The sequence below is a fragment of the Psittacula echo genome, assembly GCF_963264785.1.
Source record: "Psittacula echo genome assembly, chromosome: 20".
Lineage (NCBI taxonomy): Eukaryota > Metazoa > Chordata > Aves > Psittaciformes > Psittacidae > Psittacula > Psittacula echo.
Genome location: NC_137756.1, coordinates 6146787 through 6164618, shown reverse-complemented (window position 1 = coordinate 6164618; position 17832 = coordinate 6146787). Strand labels below are relative to the sequence as shown.

Sequence of the window (17832 nt, the reverse complement as noted above, 5' to 3'; positions counted from 1 at the left end):
AGTCCAAGGAGGACTGTCTCCCATGGGAGATACATTGGAGCAGGGCAGGAGTCCTCCCCTGAGGAGGGAGGAGCAGCAGAAACAAGGTGTGATGAGATGATCTGACCATAATCCCCATTCCCCATCCGCCTGGAGAGATTCTGGGAGTAAAGTGAAGCCTGGGAAGAAGAGAGGGATGAGAGGAAGATGTGCTTGGATTTGTGTTTATTTCTCATTATCCTGCTCTGATTTGATTAGTAATAAACTCATTTCCCCAGCTCGAGTCTGTTTTGCCCATGATGGTAACTGGTGAGCAATCTCTCCTTGTTCTTATCTAAGCCACGAGCCTTTCTTTATATCCTCTCTCCCCTACCTTGTATCACTGGAAACAGTGGGAATTCACAGAATCCCAGCCTGGTTTGGGATGGAAGTGACCTTAAAGCTCATCCAGCTCCAACCAGGGACCCCTTCCACTGGAGCAGCTTGCTCCAAGCCCCTGTGTCCAACCTGGCCTTGAGCACTGCCAGGGATGGGGCAGCCACAGCTTCTCTGGGCACCCTGGGCCAGCGCCTCAGCACCCTCACAGGGAAGAGCTTCTGCCTAAGAGCTCAGCTCAGTCTCCCCTGTTCTGGCAGGTTCAAGCCATTCCCCTTGGCCTGTCCCTACAGGCCCACTACCTCTGGTCCCCCGCTGCGGACGGCGGCTGCTGTTTCCATAGGGACCCATTGGCTCCCTATGGAAGCTGACCCCGTTCCGCGGTCCCGGGGGGGCGGTGCGGGGCCGGGGCCGCCCCGTCGCGCTCCGTGTTAAACCCCGCCCGGGGCGCGGCCGCCCGCTCCGTGCCGCCGGCTGCGGCCGGTGCCGGGTGCGGGCGGGATGTACGCGGGGAGGAAGAGGAAGAAGCCGGTGCCGAAGCGGTAGGTGCAGCTCGGGTCGGTGCTCGGGGGGGGGTTTGCCCCTGGTTCCCTCTATGGGCGATGGGAATGCGGGGGAATGAGGGATGCGTTGTGCGGGACCGGGGTAGGGAGAAGTGAAAACTGGTCCGTGAGAAGCGAACTGGTTACGGTGGAGCTGTGTGAAGCTGCGGTGTGATGGGAGCGTTGAAGAAGAGATAGGGCGGCAGCGTGCTTGGGCTGCTGTGTTTTAATGAGGGTTAATTGGAGCTGATGCTCTGTAGGCTCTGGCATGCATGCTGGTGGAGAAGTAAAGATCCCGGTGGTGATTGTCCTGGATGCCCAGTGTTCCTTTGGGAAAGCTTGTCGGAGAGTTTGAGGTGGAGGTTGGCTTCTGTTTCAGTGCCCGTGTAAGTCAAATGCACACTGATTCCTCCTTACATAAAGATCCCTGTTGTTTAATGGTTACTTTGCATGCTGCTCAGTAGCTGTTGCTCAACACACTCGGATGTGTTGCTGGAGTTTCCTGGCTTTGGGATTCCTCGTGCCTTCCACATACCTGCTCTGATTTCTTGTCAGCCTGGTTACCTCAGTTTATAGGGTGGATAGGGCATGAAGGTGTCAATATGGGGAGATTGAGATGAGCTCTTAGGCAGAAGCTCTTCCCTGTGAGGGTGCTGAGGCGCTGGCACAGGGTGCCCAGAGAAGCTGTGGCTGCCCCATCCCTGGCAGTGTTCAAGGCCAGGTTGGACACAGGGGCTTGGAGCAAGCTGCTCCAGTGGAAGGGGTCCCTGCCCGTGGCAGGGGGTTGGAGCTGGATGAGCTTTAAGGTCCCTTCAACCCAAATCAGTCTATGATATGTATTTCTTGGAGGCAGATAGGCTGAACCCAAGGCTGGGATAAAGTAGTGAGCATCACCATTACAAACCTCTCTTGAGTGTTTATTAGGGAGTCTTGAAGTGTGTGAATGCAAAGGGTTGTTGCTCTGCCTCAAGCTTTCTCCTGCTTAATTTGAAGCAGTGTTTTAGCCCTGTGGTGAGGCCAGACTGAGGGATTGGGCTGGATCTGTGTGGCGCAGCATGCTGGAGAAGGTGTCTTTTTGCATCAGAAGGGACCTTGATCCCTGATACTGCAGGGCCAACATGGGAATCAGAACTGATTCTTTTCCTCTGTGCCTGGGCACATCTTGCAGCAGGGTCCTGCTGAGATCCGAGTAGGGCTGGGATGATGGGATCTGCAGCCAGCTGGTTGAGGAGGGAAGGATGGGGGCTTGGGGGATGCTCTGATCCCTTTGATCCCTTTGCTGTTTGCTCAGAGCTTGTTACTTGTTCAAAGCTAATTAATAGTACTTAGGAGGCAATATATCAGCTGGGGCAACCTCATCTCTGTTAATGGTTAATGTCACTATGTACTTGCCTAAGTGATCAGCTTCCTGCTGTGTTGCCAGTTCAAAGGGCAGCTGATGGAAAGCAACTGTGCAGCAGTGGCACAGCCTTTGCCCTACCAGGAGTGGAGCTTTCCCTATGTCTCTGCAACAGCCTGAAGGCACAGGGCTTGTCCGAACAGCTTCTCCATGGCACAGCCACGCTGAGCTTTGTGCCGTATCCATGTCTTAAGGCTGTGCTGCGTTAGAGCACCAGCACACATAAAAGACACCCTGGAGTGGTGTTCCTCAGGGATTGCTGTTGGGACCAGCACTGATGGAGGCACAATCAGCAAGTTTGCTGATGGCACTGAGCTGTGTGGTGCAGTGACACGCTGGAGGGAAGGGATGGGATCCAAAGGGACCTGAATGTGCTGGAGTGGTGGGACCATGAGAACCTCATAGAGTTCAACAAGGCCACTGGTTAATAAAGGCACTGATGCCAGTGTGTTTTGCCCAGCTCACAGGGACAAGTTTGGTGATGAGTTGTACCCAGCCCCTCTGGAAAGCAGGGTATATCCCTTCTGATGCTTATGTTAGAAACCAGCAAGGTTGAGCTTTCCTGGAGCAATGCTCTGATTCTCCATTCATGCTTAGGAAGCCCATTTGGTAGCTCTCAGCAAAGCAGGCACCTCATTTAATGCTCATTTCCTCCCTTGTCACACATGGGAGCAGTCCTGCTAGGCAAGATTTGAGGATGGGAGTAGAAGGGAGAGCTTAAATTGCTGCTAAACACTGGCAGACCCTGTTATCTGAAGCTACTTTAGGAAGCAAAGATGCTTGCGGAGAGGGAGGTTGTGGTTAGAGGAATTACATCAAGGCAATGAGTTGTACGTTAGGGGATGCACTTGAACCAAATATACAGAGAGAAAGGAGAGCCTGAAGGGTTTTGCTTCAAGCTACAGAAGCCAAGCTGGCATTAACAACCAAAGGAGACAAGGTGACACCCAAGACTCATCGTAAGGTTATTAACTAACCTCTTCCTCCTGTGGCTGGAGCTTCAATTGTAGTGTGTGAAATAACTGCAGCTGATGGAGGCAGGTCCCCATGGCTGCTTAAGAGCTGCTCGTGAGGACCCTGCCTCTGTGGTGAGGACCTGGTGTGTGAGCATGGGGAACATGGCCATGGAGAGACCTGCTGTGTGGGAAGGGTGTATGGGATGAGGAAGAAGAAGAGGAAGGACAGAGCAGAGGGGGGGTGGAAAAGTCTTAACCAGAGTGCCAAGAGATGCTCTGAGGCCTCGTGGGTCTCTGCCCTCGGTGTCCCTTTCCCTGCTAGGGCTCGGTGGTGGGAGCAAGGCTGTAGTATGTCAGTTGTATTGCACATGGAGGTGCCCATCTGAGCATCACCCAACACTACAACTAAGCAACATCACACCCACAGCTCTACAGGGGGGCCTGCTGGGGTGGCCATTCCTCTTCCAGCCATTGCCTTTTGCTGCCACGCGGCTTCACCTTGGCTTCCTAATGTTTCACTGTAGTGGCCGCTCTAAAGCCAACACGAGTCTGGAATGAGCCTGGTGGGACAGGCCCGCTTGGATTAACCCCTCCTTTGCCTCTTCCAGCCCCAAACCACCACCCATCGAGGGTGTGAAGTCCAACCCTTCCAAGCGGCACCGGGACCGGCTCAACCAGGAGCTGAGCAAGCTGGCTGGATTGCTGCCCTTCCCTGAGGATGTGCGCGCCAGGCTCGACAAGCTCTCCATTCTACGCCTGGCTGTTGGGTACCTGAAGGTCAAGAGCTACTTGTTGGGTGAGTGTCCATGGGTTGTGAAGGGGGACAAAGCCCCTGGGGTCAATCCCCACTGAGCAGCTCGCATCTCACCCCGAGCCATGCTTGTTTGGGGATGGGAAGTTGTGTCTCCTGCAGGTAGGAGTTGGGGATCTGGCAGCTTCTTCGTCTACTTCTCATGAGCAACTGTTCTGCTCCTTTATGCCCAAAGTGCTTCCTGTGTCCTGCTCCCATCAGCCTGTGGTGAAAATAGGGCCAATAGGTAAAACTGTGTTGAGCAGCAACATCTTCCTCATTTAGCTGGAACCGTGATTTATAGCTACACGAATTAGGCTGAAACAGGCCAAGAGACTGAAAGAGCTGGGCTGGCTCAACCTGGACAAGAGAAGGCTCCTTAAGGGGAGACCTTAGAGCAGCTCCAGTGCCTGAAGAGGCTACAGGAAACCTGGAGAGGGGCTTGGGACAGGACAAGGGGTGTGTGTCATGTTGGTAGCTCACTGCTCTACTTGCCACCCTTGTCCTGCTGGGCTTGGCTATGGTGATGTCTATTCTACTTCTCTAATGAGGGTTTCCAGGAGATGGAGGGTGATGCTTCATGCCCAGAGATCCCAGTTAATTTCTGTGGGGTGGAGCATTGAGCTGATACGCCTGGAGAACTGAGATCCTTAGGTTTGCCTCCCTGCTAACTGTGGAGACCCTGGTACCACAGCAGGATTGTGGCTCGACACTGCTCTTTTGCTCATGTCATGAAACTGAGTGTTTAGCATCACTTAAAGAATCACTCTGAGACATTAATATAGTAATTTTAATAGAAACCTGTAAATGTGTGAGTCAACAGCATTCAATGGCAAGGTCCACTCTATTCCGTACAAAAAGAGATCGTGTCTGAATTGCTGATGATATATCCAGGATTGGGTTAAAGTGATCTATACAGAGTTGAGTTGAAATAATATGTGCAGAAATAGAATCATAGAATAACCTCACCACCCTCACAGGGAAGACCTTCTGCCTCAGATCTACCCAAAGAAGGTACAAAGGAATAAGGGAGACCCTCCTGTTGAGTCATGAGGTTCAGACTAGGAGTCTAAGTGCAGCTGAATCCAGTCTTATTTCAGCCCTGGTCAAGGTTTTACCTCTGGCACATCATTGGAGTTCCTGCCTGCTTGAAGGTTGTGCTGGTACCGGGTGACTGTGCCTAGGTCAGGAGGCCCAGGAGGTCCTTCCAGGGAGCAGGATCCCAAAGGATGCCATGGAGCAGGAAGAGGCACCTTGATGTGCTCTTTAACTGATAGGACCAGGTTCTTCATCACCCAGCACATCTCTGGTGCTGAAGGGGGAAAAAGGGGAGTGCAGAGCGTGGCACCAACTGCATGCTGCAGTGCAGATGAAGCCTGCAACATAGCCAGGAGGTGCTTTTAGAACCTGCTTATCAGCAGTGGCTTAAATGCTGCTGCAGAGCAGTGCTTGAGGGCTGGGGATGTCTGGCATGGAGATATGGACAGGTTTCATCTCCAATGCCTTGGGCTTGATGACATGGGTGATGGATGGGCCCTGATAAAGGCACAGCGTATGGAGGGCAGGAAGCCATCAGCACACTTACAGGCATCCTATTGCATCCTATTCCAAGACTGAATAAACTTGGCTGCCTTAACTTTGCCCCATACAAAGCCCCTTGGGACTCTTCCAGGACCTTTTCCTGCTGGGGTTGCTGGTTGCCAAGAGGAGACCTTTATGCCAAGCTTTCCAGCTGGGATCCATGCGATGCCCCCTGGGATGTGCTCAGCATGTGCTTCCCAGCATGAGAGCTGCTATGGAAAAGCAATCACCACTGAATGACTTCATGTGGAGTGGCAAGTTCAAGTTCACCCCTTGCCCCTTCTTGCTAGGCCAATTACTCCCATTTGGCCACGGTGCCTGTGATTCCCAGCTCATTCCACTCTCTTTGCCTGCATCTCTCCCTTGAAGCTCATCTTGTTTGACTTCACATCATCCCTTCGATTCATCAAGGTCAGCCTCAAGCCCTGCCTGATGAAACCTGTATCATCTGCAGCCTGTTCCTGGTGTAGCACATCAGAGGTTTCAAGGGGAGATGGTGGAAGCCCTTGTGCTGTGCTTTCTGCTTTGTGCAGGCTTCATTCCTGCAGCAGGAGAGCACGACATTGCCTGAGCATCCCTGTCCTCTGCTGCCTCAACCTCTCTCTGTCAGCAGCTCAAGCCCATTGCCTTGTCTCCAGGCAACTTGAATTGCTGCCATGTTGATGAAGAGTTGCTCTTTCCAGGCATCTCTTGGGTCCTGGCTGGGATTCTATGACCACAAAGCTGGGATGGAGAACCCTCGGACCTCCCTGTTCCTGGTAATGCTGGCACCGTCTTGACCAAGCTCCACTCTGCAGTGTCAGCGCATCCTGGAGATGCTCCCTGCATCACCTTCACCCGGCTGTGTTGGGGAGGGAGCAGGAGGGGAAGGAGGCTCCAAGCCCATCACCCTGTGATGGGCTCTCATGGAGTGATCGTTCCTGGTGTGTGTGGATTTATGTGCTGGTGAAACCCCCCCAGAGACCAATAACTTCTCAAGTGAATGGGGAATGTTTCAGGCATGGTCTCTCCCTCCCATGAGGTTATCCACGGTGGGGGCTTTATTCTGCCCTTTAAAAACTTTGGTTTTCCCTTTTCAAGGCAAAAAGTCTCTGTACCCCTCTGCAAGAACAAGGCCAGGCCCCACGTGTTGGATTAATGATGGAAGTAAGGGTATTTTGTGTATCCTGGTGGGAAAGGGACGTGTGAGCATCTCCTTGGCCTCTGGGCTGGATGTGAACACAGCTGCTCTGCACCACCAATGCTTAGAAGCACCATTACGAGACGTGCCCTGCACTTAAGAACCTGGTAACCCCTGTGCAGTGATGCTTGATGGCAAAGCAGTTGTTAAGACACCATCTCTTTGGCTTTCCTACCCTTTCCCTGTGCTCCAGGCTTTCTCCCCAAGCCAGGCCATCATAGTGTGTCCCATGGGAGATACAGTCTGTAGGGTTTCCTAGCTCAGGAATTGGACCACTCTGTGTTTGAGAGGAGGGAATGGGGGCGTCCCTGATGGAAGATGAAAAGCCCCTTGCGAAGATTGGTGGGAGAACTGGAAGCAGTCATTCTACTGGGAAGTGTCATATAGCAAATAGGTGTTTGCTGTTGGATCCTATCAGCCCAGAGCAGCTCTCCCTGCAAAAAAGCTCCTGATGGACACTGGGAGAGAGCTGGAGACCATGTGCCTCCAGGATGTGCATCCTTGCAAAATGCTCTCTGCCCTTTTGGAGCTTAGTGTTGGAAGAGCTTGGTTTCCTTTTGTATCCCCCTGTCATCTTATCTCATTGCAACGCTTTGGAGAGGAGTCAGCCCTCCCGAAGAGTCCAGGGTTTGAAGACAGGACTGCTGTTTCATGTTGAAACCATTCTGCTCCATCATGCGCAAATTGAAGCCATACCCATGGTCCAGATGGGCTTTGGATGTTTGTCTTGCGGCTTGCTGGGCAATGGTACAAGGAGGCTTTTTGCTGGGTGAGTGCCTCAAACCTGCCTTTTGCTGTGCCTTTCCCTGGCTGATGGATAAGCTGAGCACAGAGATCACTTTCCTAGCCCTGATCCTTCTCTTTCCCGGCCTTTCCCAAAGGTCTCTCATTGCCTGGATGGGCTGATCCTCCTCTTGCTGATTTGGGAAGCGTCTGTGTAGGGGGAATGGGAGCTCGTGTGGGACGCAATGCAGGTTCCTGATGAAGTGACCACCTGGACAAGGGGAATGGCTTTAACCTGCCAGAGGAGAGATTGAGATGAGGTTGAACACGGCTCGGAGCATCCTGCTCTAGTGGAAGGTGTCCCTGCCCATGGCAGGGGGTTGGAACTGGGTGGGCTTTAAGGTCCCTTCCAACCCAAACCATTCCATGATTCTATGAAGTAGCCCAGTTCTATCAGAGATGGAGATTGAGGCTAATTCTGCTTAATGGGCTCAGAGCATCCTCTCCGCTGCTCCTCTGTGGCACCTTATGCAAGACCTCCAGCTAAGTGTCTTTAACTCTGTGCCCGGCTGCTGGCAGCTCCAGGAGCCTGTGGGCTTGCTGGCACTCAGTCTCCACGCGTCAATAGATCTGAGCAATGTTTTGCCCTCAGGCTAGTTTTAATACAAACATGCCTGGTGATGGTTTGAAGAGCAGAACGCCTCATTCCAGAAGTTTCAGGTGAAACCTGGTTAGGTTTGGGTTTACTTTGGCTTTGAACCCTGGGCTATTGGGGTTGGGAAATAGACCAACAAAGCCTGAAGGCTGTTCAGTGGGGAGGTGAGAGCTTCTGCCATGTTAAAACTCAACTGCCTGGTCAGACTTGGGATAGTTTGTGCTTGTTCCTCATTTCCCACCACTTCTCCCGATTGCAAAGACCTTTTCCCTCTGGATCCAGCCAAGGCCATGCAGCACCATCGGAAAGCCAGGGCCAACGGTGAGCTCTGGCCAACACTGGGTTGCTGCAGAAGCTTGCAGCAGTGGGGTGATTCCGATGTGAGAGCGGCTTTGAGCCTTATCCTGTGTGGTTTTGGTTGAGGTGGGACAAAGCCATGCCTTAAGTTTTGCTGGAAGCTGAGTTTGGATTGAGTTTGCTCAATGAGAATTCCCCAGCTGAGGAAGTACCGTGATGGGGATATCCCTGGGGAGCTGCTGTCCTCATTCCTATTCCCTGTTCCCTGAACAACCAGTTCTGGGTGTCCTGTGATGCTTGAGGTCCTCTAACCATGGCTGTTGCCTTGAAGGCATCCAGTGAGAACATGCAAGGCAGCATGGGGAAGTCCTGCCAATGGGAGCCAAGAGCTGCTCAGTGTCTCATTGGGAATGTTGTGGCCACCAACCCTCTGATCTGCTTCCGAGCAGCCAAAGGCAGGAGGAAGAAGTGTGGGTGCTTTGGTGTAATCTCGGATGCTTTGGGAATGTTTTCCACTGTCTTTTGTCACCCATGGAGGGCAGGAAAGAAGACGTCATGGCACTGGGGTGGCTTGAAGCCAACTTAGCTCTTCCAGGCTCTAACCTGGAGGCTTCTTGCTGTGTTGGGTGGTGTTTCCTCCCTCCTGTCCTTTGCATCTCTGCTCAGACCTTGGCACAAACGAGGTTTCCTAGCAATGGGATGATAATTCCTTGAAGGAAGCATTGGGCAAGTTGGGCATGTCTCTCTATGTCTCTATAAAGGGGCTCTGCTCCAGTCCCTACTGCTCCCATCCTCCTGCAGGCTGCATCCGTGTGCAGTGGTGCAGCCATGCATGAGTAGCCCTGAGGCTGGGAGGAGGAGGGAGAGGCTCCCACTTTACCCCTTCCGTGCTCATTACTTGCCCTCTTACCTGCAGCCACAGCTATGGATGTTGGTGACTATGTGCTGGAGCATCCCAGCATCCCTGGAGGGAGCAGATGGATGGACCCACAGGTCAACAGGGAGCTGTTTCATGAGGGGGAACTGCTGCTCCAGGTACTGTGCTGTAGCTTGGGCTGTGTGGGCTCTTCCCTTGGCTCCTGCCACCCAGCCACGGTCCCATGCAATGGAGCGTGTGGTCCCATCAGCAAAAGGAGACCCTGCTTTACCTTTGCTGCTATTCCATAGGCACTGAGCACCTTGGGGCAGGGAGCAGTGACACTGCCTGGCTGGGATGGGGCCCTGGACCCACTCTTCTCACCCCACACAGTCTGATGCCCCTTTTCAGTGCATTTGTCCCATAAACTGCATCTGTAACAGAGCAGGGCTTGGGGTGGTGGATTGTGCCCTATCGTGCAGCAATGTAGGGATTGATCCCTGGTTAGTGTCTGAGGGGATGGGTTTCTTGTGTTCCAGTCAATGCCAAGAGGAGAAGGGTGACAGCAGAAGGGTAAAACATCCACCAGGAGTGTTTTGCTCTACCTGAGGCATTGCATGAACTCCTTAGGGTGAGCTCCTGGGATGGAAGATGGTTTAGTTTGGGGATGGAAAGCTGGATCTTGGAAGACACTGATGGATAGAATCAGAGGGTGATGGAAGCTCTGCTTTGTAGAGAGGCCAGTGTGTGTGTGTGTGTGTAATGAAACAGCTGTCAGTGAACTTCAGAGGAGCTGGTGAATCGGCTGAATGCTGCTTGTTTGGGCTGCCAACGGAAGCTGGAAGGAAATGAGGTAGGAAAAGTCACATGGAAAGGCTGGTTGCAGAATAAACACATGGGCACGTCAGCTCCAAGTGTGCCACTCCTTGGGGCTGCAGGACAAGTCCATGCAAGACCTTGAGCTGTTCCATGGCTCTTTCTGATGCCGCATGTGTCTGTGCTTTATGGGCCTTCAGTCCCCTTCTCCCTTCTTCCACCAGCAGACGGGTGTTTGGCTCTTCTTAAAGTCTGCCCTTGTTGCCTTCCAACCCAACAGGGCTGGAACTTGATGATCTTAAAGTCCTTTCCAACCCTAACTATTCTATGGTTCTATGATAGGCAGGGGGGAGCCTGTGGTTGCCCCAGTCCCATGATGGAGCAGCTCTCTGGAGGCTTGAGCTGAGCAATATGATGGCAATTTGTTGAGCATTGGCACCCTTAGGTAACTGGAGGCATCTGGAGAGCTTGTGAGGTGTTAATGGGGCACAAATCCCCCAGCTGAGCTGCCTGATGGCCTGGGTTGGTTCTGCTTTGAAGAGTGTATTAGTCACATACTGACATCTGCAGAACAGCCTCTGAGTCAGGGACCCGTGGGGACTGCAGCACACAAAGGGAAGGGACGGGTCCTGCTGCAAGCTGGATCTGTGCAGGATCAGGCACCCATTCAAGTAATCCCAGTTGCTAAATAAAGCCAGCTTCCATGAGCCTCAGTGTCACTGTAAATGGGCAAGTGCATGAGCTGTGGCAGCAGATTGCTCCCTCCTCCTCTTTGCAAGGAGGGACAGAGCCAAAGGAGCAGCTTGGGAGGCAAGAGCCTTCTCTCCAGCCTGCTCTCCATCCCTGGCAGTGTTCAAGGCCAGGTTGAATGGGGCTTGGAGCAAGCAGCTCCAGTGGAAGAGGTCCCTGCCCGTGGCAGGGGTTGGAGCTGGAGGAGCTTTAAGGTCCCTTCCAACCCAAAGCATTCTATGGCACAGCATGTCCCCATGGTCCCCCCCGGGGTCAGCTCAGTGCAGTTGAGTTGGGCAGTAAGGGTGAAGTCCATGTTTGCCACAGAGGGGCGTAGCTATACCTTCTATAGCAGTGATGGGTCTAGAAGTGGTCAGTCTGCCTTGGATCGTTGCTCATGCTAACACTAAAGAACCCCCCCCAAGTCCACCACCTTACCAGGATTAAAGTCTTGCATGATCCCAAGGTGCTTCCATCATCTTGCTGATGAAGAAGGTCCCTTCCTGTTTCCAAATGCTGAAGAAACACTTGGAGAAGTTCTTCTTCCAGCAGTTGGATTGAAGCTGGGGAGAGTAACTCTGAGCTCAACTTCTGCTTTCAGGCACTCAATGGATTTGTCATCGCTGTGACTGGAGATGGTTGTATCTTCTACATCTCCCCTACTGTGCAGGACTACCTGGGCTTTCATCAGGTGGGTACCATGGCTGTAACTGGAGGGATGCAGTCCAGCTCTGGGGAGGAGGTGCTGCTAAAAGCGATGCCAGGGCTTTATTCTTCCTTCCCAGCTCCCTTGGGTCATTCTGGATGTATGTTTTCACATGACCCATGTCTTTTGGGGGCTGTGAAAGCCAACAAGAGTGCTTGTGATTTAGTAGGAACAGATGCAAGTTGAGCAATGGCAGGCTTTAGCTTCTTATCTCTCTGTGGAAGAGCAGTGTGAGGGTTGTCTTGGATCACGCTGCTGGGCACTTGTGCTCTGAGGGCATCTTGGCATCAGGGTCAGTACCATGGCTTACATGGGATGCCAAGGACAAGCAGGTCTCAGCCCACATCCACCCTGTTACCTCCAATGCTGGCCAAAGGACTGAGTCCACAGCAGGGCTGTGGGGCTGCCAAACCTGCATAGGTGCTGGTGCACCTGCAGGGACTGGTGTGGTGACCCCAGCCCTGCCCTGGGCAGCCTGTTCCAATGGCTGAGCACCCTCTGGGGCAGGAATTGTTCCTCAGCTCCATCTAAACCTGCCCTGGTGCAGCTTGAGGCCGGTTCCTCTTGTCCCATCCCTTGTTCCTTGGGCTGATGCCTCAAAGTCAAGGCAGTTGCCAGGCAGGGAGTGGTCTTCTCAATGTACCTGTGTGTCTGGTTAAGCAGGATGCTCTGCTCTGGCATGTTCCTAAGGGCAGGGAGGTGGCCTGAGCTGCCCATGGGTGGTCAGGACCATGCTGACCATCACAGTGTGCAGGACTAGGATGGGCAAGGCATGGCCCTTAAAGAAGGGGGCTGTGTTGGGAGGCGGATGTAAGGACTTGCTGGTGTTTTTGCTGTGTAGCTTTTACAGCCCAGCATCAGCATGTGCATCTTCCCTGGTGGCCCACTTAAGGCAGGTGGTCTGCACTGGGATACAGATTGCCACAGGTTGGGAGTTAAACCCCATACAAACCCACTTTTTAAACCACCAAACCCCTCTGCAAAAGTCTGGGGGGTGAGGAAAATAGATTGGTTTGGTCAAAATGGTTTGATCAACCTTGGAATTACTTTGTGCGTTGATCCTGTGGGAGAAACAAAGCAGAGAGCCAGGGATGGCAGTGCAAAGAGGGAGCTTGTGTGCTGCTGCTGGAGACTGCAGTTTGTACCCCACCAACACATTCCCCTCTGACAACCCACAACCCTTGTGGCCCTGGGTCTGATTTGGTCCTGAGATGATGCTAGAGGCTAAGACATGCTAGGTAAATGCACTGCTGCAACGTGCATCCCAAAGATGGGGAGCAAAGCTTCCCAAAGAGCAGGCTGGGAGTCCATTCCCCATGGACTGTGGTTAAGGGTCAGGAGCCAGAGCCGGTGTGGGACATCCTTGGAAGGGCTAGGGGACACCAGGAGAACCTGTGGGGAGCAGGCTGGAAAGCTCTGTTTAGCTATGGCCAGAGGATGCTGGGGATACGGGTGCTGTGATGCTCCTGAGCAGCCGCGCCTCCTTGGACATTGCCATTTCCATTATAGAAGCCTCCGAGCTGTTCCCACAGTGCCAGAGGCTTTTCCCCCTCTCTGCTCCCTTTTCTTCCTTCCTGAGCCACCCTTCTTAGTAGCCAGCAGGTTCCTGGTCCTTGCTCTCCAGGCACACAAAGCTTTGTGTTCACCTCTTTATGCTCGATCCCTGTGCTTTCAGTATCCATGCAGGAAAGGCTCCTGCTGTGTCCCCCTCCAGACACCCCTTCCAGGCCTTTCTTCAACAAGCACTCTCCTCGTGTCATTCCAGTCGGATCTCATCCACCAGAGCGTGTACGAGCTGATCCATGTGGATGACAGAGCTGCCTTCTTCCACCAACTGCACAGGGCTCCAGTGTCCAGCAGCAGCCAGCATGGTGAGTGCCAGGGTGATCCCTCTGCGTGGCCACTCCATGCTGGAAAACCCTCCTGCTGGCGTTTAGAGCCACCAAGCACAGGGAGCATCCCATAGCCTTCCCTTTGGGACTTGCAGCCATCCCATGGTTATCAGCAAACAGGTTTGTGCTGTGTTACAGGGATGGGGATGCTTTCCCCAAACCTTTTTGCTTTTCAGGGTTTGAAATCCTATTTATTTCAATGGGAGCAGGTTGTTGCCTTGCTCCTGCGTGAAGGGGCAAGAGGGCTCTGCCTTCCCATGGCAAGGTTGGGAACATACTGCCCATCTGGTGGAGATCATGGGCTCATTCATTGGAGAAGAGAGGCTGCGTTGAGACCTCAGAGCAGCTTCCAGTGTCTAAAGGGGGCTACAAGGATGCTGGAGAGGGACTCTTCATCAGGGACTGCAGTGATAGGACAAGGGGTGATGGGTTCAGACTGAAACAGGGGAAGTTCAGCCTGGAGAAAAGGCAGAAGCTCTTCCCTGTGAGGGTGCTGAGGCGCTGGCACAGGGTGCCCAGAGAAGCTGTGGCTGCCCCATCCCTGGCAGTGTTCAAGGCCAGGTTGGACACAGGGGCTTGGAGCAAGCTGCTCCAGTGGAAGGGGTCCCTGCCTGTGGCAGGGGTTGGAGCTGGATGAGGTTAAGCTCCCTTCCAACACAAACCGTTCCATGATTCATCTGGGCATCAAAGTCTCCACCAGGAACAGTTTTAGAAGGCTTTGAGGTATGGACAGCTTGGAAAGCTTCATTTTCCCTTTGGTTTCCCAGCCTTTCCCACGGAGCTGTTGGCTGCATGCAGCACCACATCCAGCCCCAAGGAGCCCTCCTCCATGGAGAGAAGCTTCACCTGCCGCTTCCGCTGCTTGCTGGAGAACTCCTCGGGATTTCTGGTAATGCTGGGAATACCCCTCCATGGTTCTGTGGTGTTCCCAAGGACCACTGGTGTTCCATGGGGAGGCAGCTCAGCCAGTCCCCATCACCCTGTTCACTTCACACCCATGCTCTCTAACCCCATCCAAGGCCTTGCATTTCCATGGGCGCTTGAAACGCCTCCTTGGGCAGCAGAAGTCAGCATCAGACAGGTCCCCATTTGTCTTCTTCGCCATCGCAACTGTCCTTCGGCCATTCTCCATCCTGGAGCTCCAGACCAAGACACTGATCTTCCATACAAAGCACAAGCTGGACTTCACTCCCGTGGCCTGCGATTCCCAGTAAGGCATCTCACCTTCCCTATGGCAAAATGGATGGAAGACCAGAGCCTATGGAAGCAGGGTGCTTCTGACCCGACTCCCATGGCAAGGTGTCTGATGCTTCTGTCCATCCACGGCAGTCCCCCAGTACCATGAGGAGCAGATGAACTGGGTGCCAGCACTTCTTGGCTGCTGGGTTTTAGCCCAACAAACCCAGCATGGGGTGGTTCTGTGGGAGAAGGGATGGAGCTCAGCCCAGGATGGAGAGTTGTGGTACCCAGAGTAGGAAGCTGTTGGGTAGGGGATCACATCTGGCTGGTGGGATGCAACTGGGGAATCCATCCCTGGTGTATCCCTGTTGGTCCCCATATTTCCAGGGGGACGGTTGTCCTGGGGTACACGGAAACAGAGCTCTGCATGACTGGGTCCGGGTACCGGCTTGTGCACACCGCTGACGTGATGTACTGTGCCGAGAGCCATGTAAGAAGTGAGTGTTGGGGGGAGACACATTGGGATGAGGGGGCTTGGGGGGGTTCTTATGGTGGGGCTGTGCGGACAGCACCGGATGCGCCACGCTGGCTGCATCCCACATTGCCCCCGTAGCACGGGCATGAGGTGATGCTCGAGCTCTGGCGCCTTATCCCTCTGCAATAACCGTGTCCTTGCTTCCTCTCTTGTCTCCCTGCCCTAGTTATGAAGACAGGGGAGAGCGGGGTGGTAGTCTTCCGGCTCCTGACCAAGAAGGGTGCCTGGGTGTGGGTGCAGGGCACTGCCTGGCTGGTGTACAAGGGGGGCAAACCCGACTGCATCATTGCCCAGCAGCGAGTCCTCTCGTGAGTATCTCTGGGTCTCCATCTGCCCTCAATGCTCTCAGCGTTAGATTAGACCTTAGGCAGAAGTTGGGGTTGGAACTGGATGAGCTTTAAGGTCCCTTCCAACCCAAACCATTCCATGATTCTACTCTCATTCCTGCCTGGGATAAGCCGTGGACACACAGCCCTTCCCTAAGCCCTTCCCAGAGCCCCAGTCCTCCACCAGCAGCATTGTAGCCAGCCCATTTGCTTTAGAAAAGCCAGGGCATGGCTGTGAGCCCCTGTCTCACTGCTGGGAGGGTGGTTTTGTCTGGTCCCTTGTAGAGGAGGTGCTCATGCTGTTTTCCATCATTTTTTCCCTCTGTCCTGAAGGGATGAAGAAGGAGAGGAGACTCTGTGGAAGAGGAACCTGCAGCTGCCTTTTACCTTTGTGACGGGGGAAGCAATCTTACACAGGAATGACCTTCCTGAGCCCCTGGACTCCTTCCAGGCAAAGGAGGAGCCACAGACACAAGTGAACTCCCACCCAAAGCAGTGCTTGGTAGACCCCAACCCTCTTCTTGGGCCCATGATGAAGCAGGATGCATCCATAAACAGCTCCCATGCTGATAACGTGCTTCAGCTCGTTGCTGAGCTCGATGGACTGAGCCAGGATGAAGGAGTCAGTGATGCCAAGGACAGTGACTCCCTCCTGGTCGTTATTGAGACCTTCTTTGAGAAGAGTGAGGTGGATGGAAACATCTCCCAGGCCCTGCAGAGCCTCAACATGGACACTGCAGAGCTGCAGTGGTTGGAGGATGCTCTGCTCAGCTTGGGTGCAGAGGAGAAGTCACCAGTTCAGGAGGTTGGCACTGAAGTGGCATCCTACGTGGAGCAGATGCTCCTTGGGCAGGATGCTGGGAAGAGCATGGCATTCCCACCCTGCAATGAGGAGGATGGTGCTGCAGCTCATCTCCAGCACTGCTGGGCAGCTCATTCAGTGTTTCAAGCCCCGGCACAGCCCCAAGAACCTGGTGCCCAAGGCCAAGATGCTGCAGTCTCTCTGGTCTCCATCAGCTCTGCTCAACCAGAGCAGCAGATTCTGTCTAACCCAGCTGGGCTGGTGGGGAGCACTGTCCTGGATGCCCCCGTTGAGCTGGCAAAGCCAGGACAAGGGCTCCAAGCAGGAGTTCCCACCTCTGCTCCTATGGATAACACTGCTCCTAATGATGATCTCCAGCCTGGGGGCAAGCTGGTGGGCTTAAACTGCCCACCACCATTACGCTCAAACACACCAGCAGCCCAGTGGCACAATGTCCCTGTCCAGGCAAACCCAGTCTATGCTTTGGAGCAGAGCACTTCTCCTGGAGGCTGCCAACCAGAGGCTTGGATAGCTCCGAAACATCTGGAAGCAGCAGGAACCCATCTGGAGTCCCAACCTGTGCCGGCTGGTAGCCCCAAGAGCCTCTCAGGGGCTGGGTTGTGGTTGCTGCCCTCCCAACCTGCTCCTTACCCTGCACAGGGCTTGCATGAGTCCTTGTTCTCCCATGGGGATCTCCATGAGGAGGAGGCTGCTCTCCCTGCACAAGCATCACCAGAGGATGGGGGCTTCCCCAGAGAGCTCCATATATCCCACTTAGAGCCCAGCTTGTCCTGGGAAGGGGAGCAGGCAGTGTTCCAAGAGGATAAGTGGTCCATGCAGTGGCTGCTGCAGGCTGGGGCAGCTCCTTGTTGCAGTGGGGCAGGTCCAGCGCAACATAGCAGCCTCCTGCTGGGGTCCAGTGTTGGTCCCACACTGTCAGACCACGTTGTGCTGCCCGAGTGCCAGTATGGAAATAGCCTTTTTAGGCATGAAAGCAACTTCCTTAGGGATACCCCTAAGATATCCCTTCCCCAGCATCCTGTTGCTTTGCCTTGCCCCTGTGAAAGCCACCCTGGAGCATTACCAGGCTCGGTTTTGAGGTTCTCAGCATCTCTCCCGACAAAGGTGGGTGCAGGAGCACTTGAGCAGGGTCCTGGCTTCCCTTCAGCATCCTCCTTCATGGGTGGGCAACCTCCGTGTGCTTGTGAGGTCCAGCTTAAGGTGAGGTGTGAGGGCTGCAGGACCTGATGGGTGCCCCAGCTGTCATGGATGGAGCAAGAAGTGGTACCCAGGGGATGCAGGCACAGCATCCTTTGTGGGCAGCCTGGGTTTGAAGCCTCACTGTGAACTAGGAGCCACGTTTTGAAGAGCCACCAGCAACTGGGAGCATTCTGGCCATGCACCACCTGAGTGGTGCCCTGTGCTTCCTGACCTCAGGAATTCTGTCTTCCAGTGCCTGAAATGCAGAGCTTTCAGGCAGCCTAGGATGAAGTGTTTTGTTTGCTCATTTAGTT

The 17832-nt window shown here is 53.9% G+C and overlaps 1 protein-coding gene across 1 annotated transcript; it reads left to right on the top strand.

The window, feature by feature from the left end:
• Nucleotides 1–852: 852 nt before the first annotated feature.
• On the top strand, nucleotides 853–17566 carry LOC308228636 (uncharacterized protein; the record flags this gene model as incomplete). The annotated part of the gene is made up of 10 exons (XM_080632025.1): nucleotides 853–896; nucleotides 3860–4047; nucleotides 9394–9512; nucleotides 11480–11569; nucleotides 13350–13467; nucleotides 14244–14365; nucleotides 14496–14686; nucleotides 15043–15152; nucleotides 15357–15498; nucleotides 15850–17566. The coding sequence occupies exons 1-10, from the start codon at nucleotides 856–858 to the stop codon at nucleotides 17564–17566; spliced, it is 2838 nt and encodes a 945-aa protein (XP_080488151.1). The 5' UTR covers nucleotides 853–855.
• Nucleotides 17567–17832: the final 266 nt, after the last annotated feature.